The sequence below is a fragment of the Typopeltis vanoorti genome, chromosome 14, assembly GCF_054136105.1.
Source record: "Typopeltis vanoorti isolate ZY-2024b chromosome 14, IOZ_Tvanoo_1.0, whole genome shotgun sequence".
Classification (NCBI taxonomy): Eukaryota; Metazoa; Arthropoda; class Arachnida; order Uropygi; family Thelyphonidae; genus Typopeltis; species Typopeltis vanoorti.
In genome coordinates, this window is record NC_143562.1 from 109,199,981 (window position 1) to 109,215,138 (window position 15,158).

General features: G+C 35.8%; 1 protein-coding gene across 6 annotated transcripts in view; it reads left to right on the forward strand.

Moving 5' to 3' along the window:
* Cog1 (conserved oligomeric Golgi complex subunit 1) overlaps positions 1 to 15,158 on the forward strand; it is a 580,539-nt gene that overhangs the window by 60,255 nt on the left and 505,126 nt on the right. For all 6 annotated transcript variants that reach the window (XR_016549365.1, XM_090403917.1, XM_090403919.1 and 3 more), the window contains exons 4-5: positions 1,491 to 1,557; positions 14,169 to 14,272. Coding sequence is in view for 5 of the 6 variants with exons in the window: in XM_090403917.1 (XP_090260043.1) it covers positions 1,491 to 1,557; positions 14,169 to 14,272 (171 nt within the window). In the remaining variant the exon portion in view is untranslated. The remainder of the gene's footprint in view (positions 1 to 1,490; positions 1,558 to 14,168; positions 14,273 to 15,158) is intronic.

Consider the following 15,158-nt stretch of genomic DNA (forward strand, 5'->3'; position numbering starts at 1 on the left):
GCACCAAGGTTAAAATTGTCTTATTTAAATTAAGGGATATTATATCCCATATTGTTTCTTAGCCGAATAAGAAACTCAAAGAGTTTCATTCCGAATATAGAAACTATATAAAGTTCGGTGATTCCAAGCGTAAGCAAATACCTGGATAGTGCAGCAACTGACCCTTGAAGGTAGTGCAAACTGAGGCAACTCATGTACAAGGTGGAGCAAGCTCCGATCACTATTCTTGATATTTACCCATAATGTGAACTTAACTCCTAGGAGCTGTATTATTGTTTCTATATTCGGCATGAAACTCTTTGCGTTTCTTATTCGGCTAAGAAACAATATGGGATATAATATCCCTTAACTTAAATAAGTTCATGTCGCCGAATTGAAGCCTTTGGCTCTTCATTATAATTAATACTTTAATAGGACACCACTTGGCAATTCTCATTAAAGGTACATAAGTTCTGTTTCATACAAACTTGGTATTAACATGGTTCGAAGACAATCCAATACCCTTGGAGGGTAATGGATGGCAATGCTGTACCAATGAAGTTTTAACTGAGGTTCGGCTGTTGCTGTTACCCTCCTGCCATGATCAGAGCTTTAATAGCTCATTAGCACCTTATCCCTACACTGTCCTCTACAGATAACGGGGAATATGAAAAGCATTCTTGCTTCGCCCCTTTAAGCCAGTCCTTATAAGGACTATAAGGACTTGGTATTAACATGGTCTACCTACTCACTGATGAGACATCAAAAAAGGTCGAAACCGGTCTGGGTAGTGACCTTCTCTCATAATGTTGAACAATAATATAGCTCCTAGGAGTTAAGGTCACATTATGGGTAAATATCAAGAATAGTGATCGGAGCTTGCTCCACCTTTTACATGAGTTGCCTCAGCTTGCACTACCTTCAAGGGTCAGTTGCTGCACTATCCAGGTATTTGCTTACGCTTGGAATCGCCGAACTTTATATAGTTTCTATATTCGGCATGAAACTCTTTGAGTTTCTTATTCATCTAAGAAACAATATGGGATATAATATCCCTTAACTTAAATAAGTTCATGTTGCTGAATTGAAGCCTTTGGCTCTTCATTATAATTAAAATTGTCTGTTTTTATGCATAACTGCATGCTGAATTTTGCCAACCTGGTTTTCCAGGTAGTTCGGATTTCCACTGTGACACAGGTGTTTGTCAGTGTGAGCAGACACCTTGATTAGAGAACAGAGATGCTATCCATTTGGGCCAACCAAGTTGGTAAATTATGCCTGTAGTTGGCATGATTATACCTCAGGACAGCTTTTAGCTTTGTTTATAGCAGGGCAAAATTTGAATGAAGACAATATAATTTTTCAGGTAAAGTATATTATCATACTTGAATAAAGTGCACAACAAACTGAGTATACCTCAATTTTTTTATTGGTTCTCAGTACTAAGTTTTCTGGTGCATTCACTGAAGGTGTATGTGTAAATAAATAAATATGTGATTTTTTTTTTCAAGGGAAAGGTATCGTGACTTAATGGATGCAGCTGATACTATTACAGAAATGAAGACTACTGCATCAAAAGTGAGATTGATTCCATACGTGATTTTTCTCTCTACTTGTTATTTTATTTTAATACACTTTTATTGTGAAGTATTACATTATGACTTAAATTGCTTTACTGTGATGAGTATTTATGTAAAACAAGAAGTAAACTACTTTAAAATAGGAAACTTAATTAATTATTCATATTATTAGAAATGATAACTTGAAACCTGAATCCAAATGCTTATATCTAGCATTTTAAAGTTTTCTAGTTTCAAATTTAACTTTTTTCTTATGGTTTCTAAAGAAATTTAAATAAACACAAATGACTTTATCGAGATGGTTTTAATTTATCAAAGCCAGAGATTTCAGAATCTCAGAATCTCTACAGAACAGTGATGGTGACACTGCAACAAAAAGGAATTGCCTTCATAAACTCATTCCATTAAAAAGTCACATTGCAACCATTCACTACATAAAAACCATGCCAGAATCGCCTCGTTAATCTTCACTAATATTTGTAGTAGCATTAAAATCAACATAAATGACATTCACCATCACTTACAGTCATGCAGACCAGACTACCTGCTCTTGACAGAAACCCAAATAGCATCTACATCCACCACTGTCCACCTCCAATATTCAAATTACACACTACGCAATTTCTTTCATCACAAGGGTGGCGATAAGACATTGCATGCCAGAGAGTGGCTAATATAGAATCCCCTGCTTTCGACCTCCACTGGTTCAAGATTTCCTTGCCCCATCTAGTAATATTTATCTGCTGCATTTACCATTCTCCAAACTCCAGTAACTACTCAGATCTCTTCACATTCCTCTCCATGAAGCTCAACCATCTACAATGAAATCATCCAAATAGTGCAGTGAGGTCATCTTCATAGGCTACCTCAACCTCCATAATTCCACCTGGCTTCCTTTTTCTAACGCCACTGACCAATCTGGACAGTGAGGTAGAAATCTTTGCCATAAGCAATGACCTAATGCAAATTATTCATCTGCTTACATGAATCTTCTTGTAAGCAAATGAATAATGCTTACATGAGGGCAACCTTCACTTACCCAATACCCAATTTGTAAGCAGTTCGCCCTCCATATACACCTTAGAGGTCACCTCTCCTCTCAGCAACTCAGACCACAAACTTGTACCAGACCACAAATTCACATCCTCTGGCACTGCAAAAGTGCCAAATGGGATGGCCTTTGGAACTTCTCCTTTCCATGGTCAGACTATTTCTTCAGCTTATCAGACCCTAACACTTGCTCTGAATAAGTCACAGCAATTATCTTCACTGGCATTGAAGACTTTCACCCCCCATTCTACTCAGAATTTTCATCCATTTTCCATGCTCTGGTTCAACAGAAAGTGTATCAAACCAAATGAAGAAAAAAAATTTCAATTTACTGCAGGTGGCTTGCATCAAGAACTCCAGCTTCATACTTTGCCTATTACCAAAGCATGCAACAAATGTATAGCAATCATCATCAGATCCAAATCTGATTTCCTTAACACGTTCGCTGCCAACTACAAGTATACTCGTAGTTCGTATATGAGCTTCACAAGCCAACTACGAGTATACTCGTATGTCGATTTACCGACCTCCTATGCCAAACACGAGTTATCCCTTTGTATAATTACCTTAATTTGGACCCTCGGATTCTGAATAAAGCAGAGAGCATGTCTGGGGGCTTGGTAGAAGGGAAATAATTTCAACTAAAATATAGTATATTGTGTATGTGCCTCAGATGCCAACTACGAGTATACTCGTAGTTCGTATATGAGCTTCACAAGCCAACTACGAGTATACGCGTATGTCGATTACCAACCTCCTATGCCAAGCACGAGGTAATCCATAGTATAACACGTAATTTGTAAATCAATTTAAAACTATTAAAATCAATAAAAATAAAAACCAATCAATGAAATAAAAAAGCACTCAGTAAAATATAAAAAAAAAACAATTTATTCAAATTAAGAATGGTACATTTTAAAACAATTTTCCATGCACAATGGTGGTTTTTCCTGGCAAACAGGACAATAATAACATGTTTCGCGTCTACGTTTGTTTCTTGTACAGGCATGGCTTTGTCGGGTGATTCTTTTTTTCTGTTGGTGGTAAAATTTCCAAATAATGAAAATCCCGATTCCTCCTGATATTCTCTGATGCTGTAAGTTCATCCATTCCAACAAAAATTGAGATAAATTGATCTCTAAATTTTAAGCTTCTACTTCTATATCAGTAAGTTTTCTTTTACTGGGCATGGCGAAATTGAAGGTTCTTAGAGACTAGAAACTAAAACTGAACTAGATGCAATGAACACTGGCGTCAGCAATGTAATATATAAGTGATACGAGATTACTCGTAGTGACCTTGAAGACGCGAAAGCGCTTGGCGGGAACAAACTATGACTAAGTAGCGTGGCAGCGAACGTGTTAAAGACCAACAGCAGAAAACTTGCCTTCTGTCCAAATGGAAGCTGTGCATTTCAATCCCTTGCTAAGGCTGTTGGACCAACTTCTGCTCACCTGTCAACCTCTCTCATCCTAATATCACTGCTGTTACTTCACCCAAAGATAAAGCTGACCTCTTAGTATCACTTTTTTCCTCAAACTCCAAGCACCATATGCCTACTGTAGCTTTTCAATAAAAAGACATCAGAAAATTACTGAAGTCTCCTGGTCCTGATAGTATCTCTCCATTCATTTTCAGATGTGCAGCCAGAGCTAACACCTATTCTGTGTCTTCTCTACAATCTATTATACATAGCTGGTACTTATCCCATGTTTAAGCAATCTCATATTCATTACCCAGTGTGACACCACCCTGCTTATCGGAGACCTAAAATGGCTTGAAAAAGTTCCATGATTGGTCTCTAAAGCAGAGTTTCCAGACTATGTAAAAAATAGTTAAAAAATACAAAAAATATATAAAATTTATTAAAAAATAGAAAAAAAATTCCTAGCCTGCCTACAGTAACAAATGCACTATAGGTTTGCAAATAACCTTTCATAGGTAGGAGCAATGTTAAAAAAATATCCGGCCTATTCCAAAAAAAGGAAGACAGAAGTCTACTGTTAAACTACTGACCAATTGCCATCACCTGAGTCCTCGTCATAATAATAGAGAAAGTAATCTATAGTCAACTTCTCTACTACCTAGAGGCCCATTAGTTAATCATTGATCTTCAGTATGGATTCTGCGATTCAAGATCCATTGGCTTCTTAGTATACATCACCTACCACTGGTATGTGCAATTGAAAAGTTGAGTGAAACTTGTGCTATTGCTCTTGACATTTCCAGAGCTTTTGATTGTGTCTGGAATTGAGCCTGTTGAACTGTCATCCTTTTGTCTACCTGCAACTATTCATAATTAGTTTTTTAGCTTCCTTTCTGGTTGTTCAAGGGCTCCCTTTCTCTTTTTCACCATCGATGTTGAACTATCTCAGGGGCTCTGTGCTAACAGCTACCCTCTTTCTATTGTACATAAATGATATAATGTCAATGACCACCAATTCTGCCCACAGCTTTGCAGACGATAGTACTCTCCATTCATCCTACTCATTTGACAAACCATACAGTGTTCTGATATCCCAAGCATCAATATTATCTACAACTAGTGCTTAAAATGCTGGTCTATGTATACTATCCTTCAATGGGTCGAAGACATGTTTATTGCCTGGTCATGTTTATAATCTGGTCATGTTTATTGCCACCAAAACATAGTCTTTCCATTTTCTCACATAAAAAAAAAAATCAGCTCACATTCAATTATCCTCAGTAATAAACAAATCACCATACAAGATCAGATCACTCTGCTTGGGCTAATATTCACTTCGAACCTCTCCTGGCAAACACATCACAACAACAGCTTCCTCAGTATCTAAAATACTAGGTATTCTCTTTTGTTCAAGAAGCTATTTTACACCCAACGAACTCTTTACAATACCTCCATACTTGAGCATTTCTGGTAGAATATCATCTACTTCTGCTGCCTTGCCACATTTCAGGCTTTTGATGGCTTTTTCTACTTCAAGTATGGATATGTATTCCTGATTGCATGCCTGTTGAGCGTTTTTTATCGCTTTGCTGTCACTGCTTGTTTCATTTATCATCATCATATTCCTGACATCTACCCTCAAGGAGTGTACAGGATGTTATGATAGTACTACATGAAGAACTTACATCATTAGTAACCCCCTATCAACAATTTTCCACCAAATCAATGTGTTATTATCTGTCAGACTCCAACACTATCAGATCTTATATTTCTGTCTTGTAAGGCACTTTTTACTGTATCAATCCACCTATATCTTGTTTTCCTCTGGGTCTTTTTCCTGCCAACCTGACAGAGAACACTTGTTTTGATAATCTTTCCTCTCCCATTCTGTTTAAGTGATCATACCATCTGAGATTAGCTCTGCTAACACATTCCTGGATGCTAACAGCTTCACATTCTTTCCTAATATTGTCATTTATAATATGATTTTGCCATTGATGCCATCTGTTCTCACCCCTAATCTTTCTCTGGACTCTCATATTTGTGGTGTCTAGTTTTTGGTCAAGTGTTTTATTTCTAACCCAGCTCTTAGATCCATAAGTTAAAATTGGTTTGAACACTGTCTTGTATACAGCTAAATATTTTGACTAATTTCTCTCTTATTCCATATTAATTTATTCACTTGACTTCCTACCATAACAGCTTTGTTGATTCTGTTGTCTATTTCCATATGTAATTTACCATCTTCACTAAAAAGCATGCCTAAGTAGCTGAAATGTTTTACTTGTTCTATAGGTTCTCCATTCACAATGCAGTTGATATTTTCAGTTATTCTGCCTATTTTCATTGTCTTTGTCTTTTTAATGCTGACCTTCATACGATATCTATTACAACAGTTATTCAGTTTAGTCAGTGAATCTTGCAGACTTGCACTGGATTTATTTAAAAGTATAAAATCATGTACATAAAGTAAAGAGTTGAGATTAACATCTCCAGTTTTGATGTCAGGTTTAATACTGCTTTCCTTCATAATGCGATAATTATAGATAATGAATAACAGAGGGGATAATGTACATCCTTGTGTGATGCCAGATTTAATATCAAACCATCTTCCTGTACTTCCTTCAATTCTAACTGCTGACTTAAAACTCAAATAAAGACTAAGTATTGCTTGATATAAAGCCATACTAACACAATGCAACTGTAGCATTTCGAATAGCTTCTCTCTTGGCACCTTGTCATATGCCTTTTCCAGATCTACAGAACTTAAATACAGATCTTTGTTATATTCTCATGATTTCTCAACTATTTGTTGTAAAGTGAAAATCTGATTCTGACAGCCTCTCTATTTAGCCTGAATCCAACTTGTTCTTCCACAAGCCTTTTCAGCTGTTCTTCAAGTATATTTGCATAAATCTTACCAGGAACACTCAGTAAGGAAATACCTCTTTAATTCTCACATTCAGTTTTATTTCCCTTTTTTTTTTGTATATGAGTACTATGAGAGCTCTACTACATTCAACTGGAATTCGTCTCTCTGTCCAGGTCTTCTGAACTATGCAGTGCAGCCCCTGGACGACTTTTATACCTCCATATTTGAGCATTTCTGGTAGAATATCATCTACTTCTGCTGCCTTTCCACATTTCAGGCTTTTAATGACTTTTTCTATTTCAAGTATGGATATGTATTCCTGATTGCATGCCTGTTGAGCGTTTTTTACCACTTTGCTGTCACTGCTTGTTTCATTTAGCAATTTTTCGAAGTAATTACTCCGTACTTCAAGGATATCTTTTTCTCCAATTTTCATGCCACCTTTATATTCTTTAATTCCTTTTACAGCACTCTTTCCTTCATTTCTGAATTTTTTCAACAGCCTCCAGAATATTTTGCCACCTTCCTGATATTTATTTATTCATCCCTCTCTGGCTGAATCAATGAATGTTTTCTTCAGGGCTTGCCAGTGAATCTCCAAGGTTTGTTTCCTGTTCTGTAGCTCATTTTTTCTTGAATAATGTTTGTGTATTTTAGTCTACAGTTCACACCTGACAACTGCTCAACTTTTATTCTCTTTAAAACTTTCTTACATTATTATTATTATTATTCCTGATACCTCCAAGGAGTCCGAAGACTCATCGCGGGAGGACATCTTCAACTATCTCTACACCTTACCTCTACTACGAATCAACGCCATCTACTGCCCACCTCCAACACCACCACAACTAGTAATTTTTGTCTGTAAATTGCGTGTGTTCTGAAGGGCCGATTTGTATGTATGCGGGATGAAAAACCCGAGTTTCCGGGAGAAAAAACCCTGTTCTTCTTTTCAATATGAAATTGTATTTTATCCTGCTGAAGACTAAATGGTGATCACTTCCAATTTGAAATACTCTGTACATTCTAGTGTCCTGCATTAGTAAGAAACTATCACTATCATCAATAACATAATCAGTGAGACTCTTCTTATTCCTTGCCTCTTCTCTCCATGTTAATTTATGCACATTTTTATGTTGTAATATTGTATTAGTAATAACTAGTCCATGTCTTGAGCAGAAATCCAACAGGTATTTGCCATTATTATTAGCTTTGCTCTTTTCTCCAAATTTTCTCAAATATTTTTGTATGTCTGGCAGTCATTTCCTACTCTGCTATTTAGATTCACAACAAGCACCAACTCTTCGTTTTTCATTGTGTTTCTCCAGAACCTCAAAAAATTCCTCCACTTCTACTTTAGTAGGAGTTGTCCAGTCTCATTGTACAGTTCTCAATTTTGATATTTGCCCACATCACTTTACTTGATATAGCCTGTCATTCAAGAAGATTATCCTCATATTTAGTGTTGAATACCATACTTACTCCTTCTTTTTCATGATTGTTATTTGCTGAATATAACATTTTGCATTTATTGTTTAGAAAGATCTCACCAATTTTTGTCTTTTTGTTTCAGTCACCCCTATTATATTGATCTGATACTTATCCAATTCCTTAGCCAGCTCCATTTCTTTGCCATTCAGACTTCTTATGTTGATCTCGAACTCTGATGATGTTGAGTTGGGGTGTGTTTCTGGATTTGCTCCAGTAGCTGACTTTTTGCTGTTCACTCTGGTTCCCTGGTGTAAACAACAAAAGGGGAGGGGGGGATCTTGTTTAACTGGGCAATGCCCCAGCTGGTATGAAATTCTTTTATGTTGTACTATAATTTTATTTGTGGTTTAAGCCAATAAGAATGCAATTTGGTCAGCTAAATCCCAAATTGCCAGCCCAGCCTCATTCATTCGGTATCCAGGTAGTTACCTAAGAGGGTGCACCACGAAAAGGTGAGGTTTGGACATTAGGTCAGAAGACCTTGCTGGTTCTCTGCATTCCTTTAAAGGCTATGTTATGGTCTCCTCTCAGTTATACAGCTTTGACCCTTAAGCACTGCACTTAATGACCATTGAAGTACTTGTAGAACAGACACAGAGCTGAAACACTCCATCTGTGGGATAGAGATTGAAGTGAATCTGTAGGAGAGGAATCGGTATACACATCCGAAATCTGCCCATGCTTAGAATACCACTCACGTTTGGGGTGGAGCAACTAAAAAAACTTCTCTAAAAATTCTTAATGCTGTCCAGAGGAGAGCAATTTTGCTCACTGATGATCCCTCTCTTACAGATTCATTTGACCACTATCCCATAGACGGAGTGTTTCAGCTCTGTGTCTGTTCTACAAGTACTTCAATGGTCATTGCTCCACTGAACTGACAACCAACATTCCTCCACTTTCTGTTGCATATCTTAATACAAGAGCAGCAGCTCCCCACCATCCTTTTACTGTGCAACTGCAAACACATCAAATCTGCTTTTCTTCCATTTACTTCCATCTTCTGAAATGGTATACTGCAAGACGTGTTTCCAAACTGCAGCTACAACTTGCAACTCTCTTAAAGAAAATCAATAAACTTCTGACTCCTCACCTGCCCCTCAGATATGGCACTGATGTGCTTATAGGTCCTTCAACCTGTCGTGTGTGTGTGATCAGCATATGTAATAATTGATATGTTATTTGGGCAGATAACATGCACTTATTAAATAAATACTTAAAGGTCATTGAAAAATTATCTATACTAGCATCATCATGGATAGTTGAAGGTTAGGAAGAAACCTTTTAACATTACTTTCTTGTATAGTGAGACCTGTGGAGTTTCCATAAATAAACATTCACATGTGTAGCACAGTAAAACTATTAATTTTACAAAGCTTTTACACAGTTCTATGTAAAATTTTGTAAGGCTATTCAAAGAACAAAGAAAGTACTGAAGCTCTACTACATAGACAAAACCTTACTCATAACGACTGCCATGCCATCCCGAAAGTTTGGGAAATTGTTATGCTGAATTGTGTTAAATAGATTGTATCATAATAATTAATCATTTCTGTCTAATAGTTTCCACTTAAAAAATGCACAACTACTTGTACAGAGGGATTCAGATTTGGCACATGCACTGTACTGTTTTATTGTTCAAATTCCTTACTGTTGTTCTTCACCTCTTACTGATAATGTCTTACAATATGTAAGACAAAATTTTTGTAAAATAAATATTATTTTTTACTGTACCACACATGCGAGTATTTAATTATTTTAGCATTGTATTTCAACGCCTGTAGATTATACAATTTAGAATATGCCTATACATAGGAAAGGGAATAGTTTTACAGAATGATGTATAAAGAGGTTGACTGTGCATTTGGATTTGGTGTGCAATTTAATGATGGATAGTAATATCTTAGCAGCTCTAGAAGAGAATGAGGGAATTTGTGATGCTACTTCTGATAAACAGGTACGATGGAAATATTTATGGAACATGCATAGCAGAAACTTTGTGTGACAGAATGGAGTTATTTGGTGAGAAGTAAGTACATAATTCTAATTGCAAGAATGCTTAAGGAGTTCAGGAACATCACCCCAAATACGAGAATGGTATCTATAGAGAGGAGTTGCAATTTGAGTCCTCCTGTGGTTAAATTGTATTGCTTATTATGGTGTAATAATAAGCAATACAATTGGGAGGACATCATGTTGGAGGTTTAATGGAATATTTGCAGCGCTAAAAGGATTAAAATCTAATTTTAATGCTTCTAATATTTTCTCTGTCACTGAGACATCTTCAGGATTACAGATAACTTTTGTAATGCACACAAAGACATCACAATATGACATGAAACATGTGGGTGACTCTAAAGTCCTATCTAGGAGGTGCGCCCTTTATGAATGTTTGTAGGTAGCCTAGGATGTAAATTGGGACCACTAACAATTATTGTTTCCCAAATTTTGGCAAGTTTTATGCATCCATATTTATTGAAATTTGGTTGATTTCTGAGTGCTCCCACAGATTGTAAAAACAAGCTTTCCTTTTGCAATTTCTACAGTTTGATAAGCTGGATATGATCTTGATGTTCAGAAATATGTTTGTCGACCTGTTTGCCTGTACTATAACAAACTGCATGAACACAAGACTTGGTAAAATTCAGGTAGCATCATTGTTGAGTTTCTTAGGAGAGGTTAAATTATGAATTTGGTTAATTGGTTTGAAGGTAGTGATAAGTGACAAACAGCTCTACTAAATGGATTCAGTCCAAGAACAACACAAAAAAATAGGTAACACTACTCCAAGACAACATCTAGGAGAAGTAGAATTACACAAGACTTCCATATCTTACATCAAAAGGCACCTCGGAATGAGTTGCAAAGATTATGGAAAAAAATAGCAACTTATCACTACTTTCAAACCCATTAACCAAATTCATGATCTGTTGCTCTCTTCAAAAGACAAACTCTCAACAATGATGCTACCTGGAGTATACCAAGTCCTGTATTCATACAATCTGTCATACTACACACAAAGAGGAAGCTCAGTCTACAAACATATTTTCTGAACATCAAGATCATATCTGGCTTATCAAACTGCAAAAAAGCATGGGATTGAAAATCCAAATGATAGGATCTATTGGAAAACATGGAGATTTTACAGAGATCTGTGTACAGATATGAAAGGCTATTTAAAGAAAGTGGTGAAGCTCTACTTCATTGGCAAACCTGAATCGTAATGATTGTCTTATTATTCCAAATGTTACATTCAGTTCTATTAAATAAATTCTATCATTTCAGGCCAATAGTTTTAACTTAACAAATGCACAACTACTTGTACAGAGGGATTCAAATTTTCCCACTTGCACTGTACTGTTTTATCATTCGAATTCCTTACCATTGTTCTTTGCTCTCACTGATGTCTTATGATATGTAAGACAAAATATTTGTAAATTATTTTACTGGGAAAGCAAAATTGGATTAACATCTAAATAATTTGCCTGGGAAAGATAAAGAGATTTTAAGTACTAATGAAGAAAGGTCAGGTTATTATTTTGTATTTTGACATACACTGATCTCTTAATTATCCAACTTTCAGATGAACAAACCTTCTGTAAAATTCGATGTAGCTTAAAATTTTTACACGTGCTTTACATCGATTTTTACAGAGGTCACATTTAAAAAGTTTGTGTTGTAAAAATAAAATTTGTACATAATCCTAAGGAAAATATAACCTGCCCAAAGATGTAGTAAACAAGCAATGATTAGAGTTAGTAACAAAGGAAAATGCTGTGTCACTAGAAACTATATATCTTTGTTTTAACTAAGTGCTTTGAAAACCTTTGTTTACATGCTCTGTATGTGCCAACCGCCAAGGTCGTTCTTAAAAGGGGTCGGCACGGATCACACGAAGTTCCAGTGTCTGACTAATCAAATTTGTTTAGTACACCAGGAGAAGAAAGAATGGGTTGGCCTAAACAGAATATCAAGGAGTCGCGCCGAATTCTTCAGGGCCTCAACCCTTCGTGCAAGGTTCCGGAGAATGTGAAATAAAAAAGGATTGAGGAGAACATCAATATCGGCAGTCAGAAAAAAGTGGACATGACTATGCCAGATTGGGGAGAAAGGGACGCCGATCCACCTTAAGCTGTTTCGATCTTGGATTTAGCTGTGGAAGATTACCGGAAGCTAATAATCGAGGAGCAGACTTCAGCACCCAGAGGAGAATGCATTGCTTTCTGAATGAGACTGCGTAAGTTCCACGTGTTGGATCCCCTCATCCGAAGCCCAGGATCGGCATTCCGAAGCCCCGCCGAAAATCCTTGATGAGGCACAGGTGTAACAAGACACTGCAGAGAGAAAATCTAAGACCTGAGACGGAAGAAAGTCTAGTGAAAAATCCTTGAATAAGTGTGCAATCCAGAAAACAGAGCATATGTGAGTTCATTCCAATTTTTTTCCATGTTTCTTTTATGTAATATAGGAGAAATAATTTAGATGAACTGTTAAGATATAAGGTATTAGAAATAAGCAGTATCTATAAGAGAGTCTTCTGATTTTTGTTAATAAGTGGTGTACAATAACCTCTTTGAGAGTAAACTAGAGTTTCAATAAATTGATTTAATAAGCAGAGAAGTAAATGAGTAATTGTACTGTAAAGTTATTTAGTATTGAAAAGGAAAGTTTTGTTTCTTTATGCAAAAAATCTAATGGACAGGTAGAGATAGGTAGAGAGAGTAACCTCCCTATCATTTAATTATTGTATTATTGTATTAATGTAAATAAATGTGTTTTGATTATATGACAACAGAGTGCCGCCTGATCTTTTAATTTACAATGTACTGTTCCCAAATAAATGCGGACCTGAGAACGGGAAACAAATAAGGCATTAAAAGCGTAGTTTAAATATTTGAGAACCACGACTGTTTATGTAAAACTTGATTGAAGGAATTTATGCTAGAGAGTGTGAGAGAGAGAGAGAGAGAGAGAGAGAGATCTACCAGCTGCATTACTGAGTCTTATGCCAAGAAAAGACTACTGGTGGCATAGTCTAACAAATAAATTTTCCAGTACTCATAGGCATACAACAAATAGTGCAAAAGGCAGATAAAACTTTTTATGAAAGAGTTAGTCACTAAAGGGGGACATAAGATAGAATAAGAAGATAGCAAGGATAGAGGATAATAATTAAGATAGAAATAGTAGTAGTAATAGAGAACACTTAAGAGTTTACTACAGCGCAACAGCCAACGACATAATAAAGTAGTAAAAATAAAATAAAGAGACAAATATATAGAAACGTTTACAATACGAATATAGACCCATCATTCACACCTTCACTTAATTGATCTCTATATAGTGTGCCAAATGTCTTTTTGGTACAGTGTTCTATCTTCAGTTATCCAGCCTTTAGTTACTTGACCAACAAATGCTCTCCTTCTGTGGCTTTTTGAGGGATTACTGTATTTAAATGCCTTTCATCTATTTCCATTTATTCATAACAGAAGAAATATACAGAAAAACTGAAATGCTTTTCAAGCAGTTGGTTTTCAGGAGTTGTTCACTGTAAATATTAGGTGGTGGGCTATCCTTACACAAAGTTAGTGGTGTCCTTTCAAAATTTTGAAATTTTACTGCTCACTTTTCTTGATCTATTGACATAAAGCCACTTCTGTTAGTTTGGTTTGCAGAGTGAAGTTTCATACACTTGCACTGCACTGCACACAATACAAATAATAAAATGAATGTTTGATATATGAAATGAAGTTGAAACTTTTGTTTGTAGGTAACATTGCACATTAAAACAATGCAAGAACACTGTGCAAAACTTCAAAAAGGTAGCATGAGATCGGGGCTTCTGCAAGCTGTTCAGAAGAAAGTAACAGAAAGGTTTGCTTAAGTTTCTTTATATACCTTTTTTTGAGTCATTTTTAAAAATTGCATTTAATAAACTACTTTTATGATTGGTTGAGTTAAAATTAATTTAAAGTTTTCTCTTCAAATTAAATATTTCACCATTCTGGTGAAGTGATTATCATGAAGGTGATAAATCTTACCTTCTCCCTAACATGTTAGGCTTACTAATCTGTCATATTCAAGTAAATTAGTAAATTAGTTTAATATAAATGTCATTAAGCACCCAGACATCCATGTGGATGAAATATTCAACCATCTTTCACTGTATATATCCATGTTATTTCAGTGGAATATTTAATTTTAATTGTAATTTTGTAATGTAATGTAATTTTGCATTGTAATTCTAATGAACACTTTACATCCATGTTTTGATAGATATAAATATACATCATGATTGGCTGATGCTATAATGGGACAGTTAATTATGCTTTTTTTCTTATGTGACCTTGATCCTCAAAAATTTGTACATCTATAGTACTATTAGTACCATGGATGGAATGAGGTTATATTACCCAGGAGTACCGCTCTGTAGGCATCTATGGAACTTTTTCAAGCAATTTGAGGTCACAGAGTAAGATGACAATAAGACCATATGTAGTTTTATTTTTGCCCTCAGTGTGATGTTCATTTCTGTCTTCAAAACACACCAGCTCTATTGGCAAATTTCTGCAAACTAAATCCATATTTTCTGACAAGGTCAAATTGAAGGCGAGTTAGCTGATCTCATATGGAGGTAGGGTTTTTTTTTCTCCCATTTGAGAAAAAAAGAGTTTTTCATCTCAGATACAGGTAAATCGGCTATGAGAACACACACATTCTATAGACAAAAAATACTGTTGTTGGGTGGTGATAAGTGGTA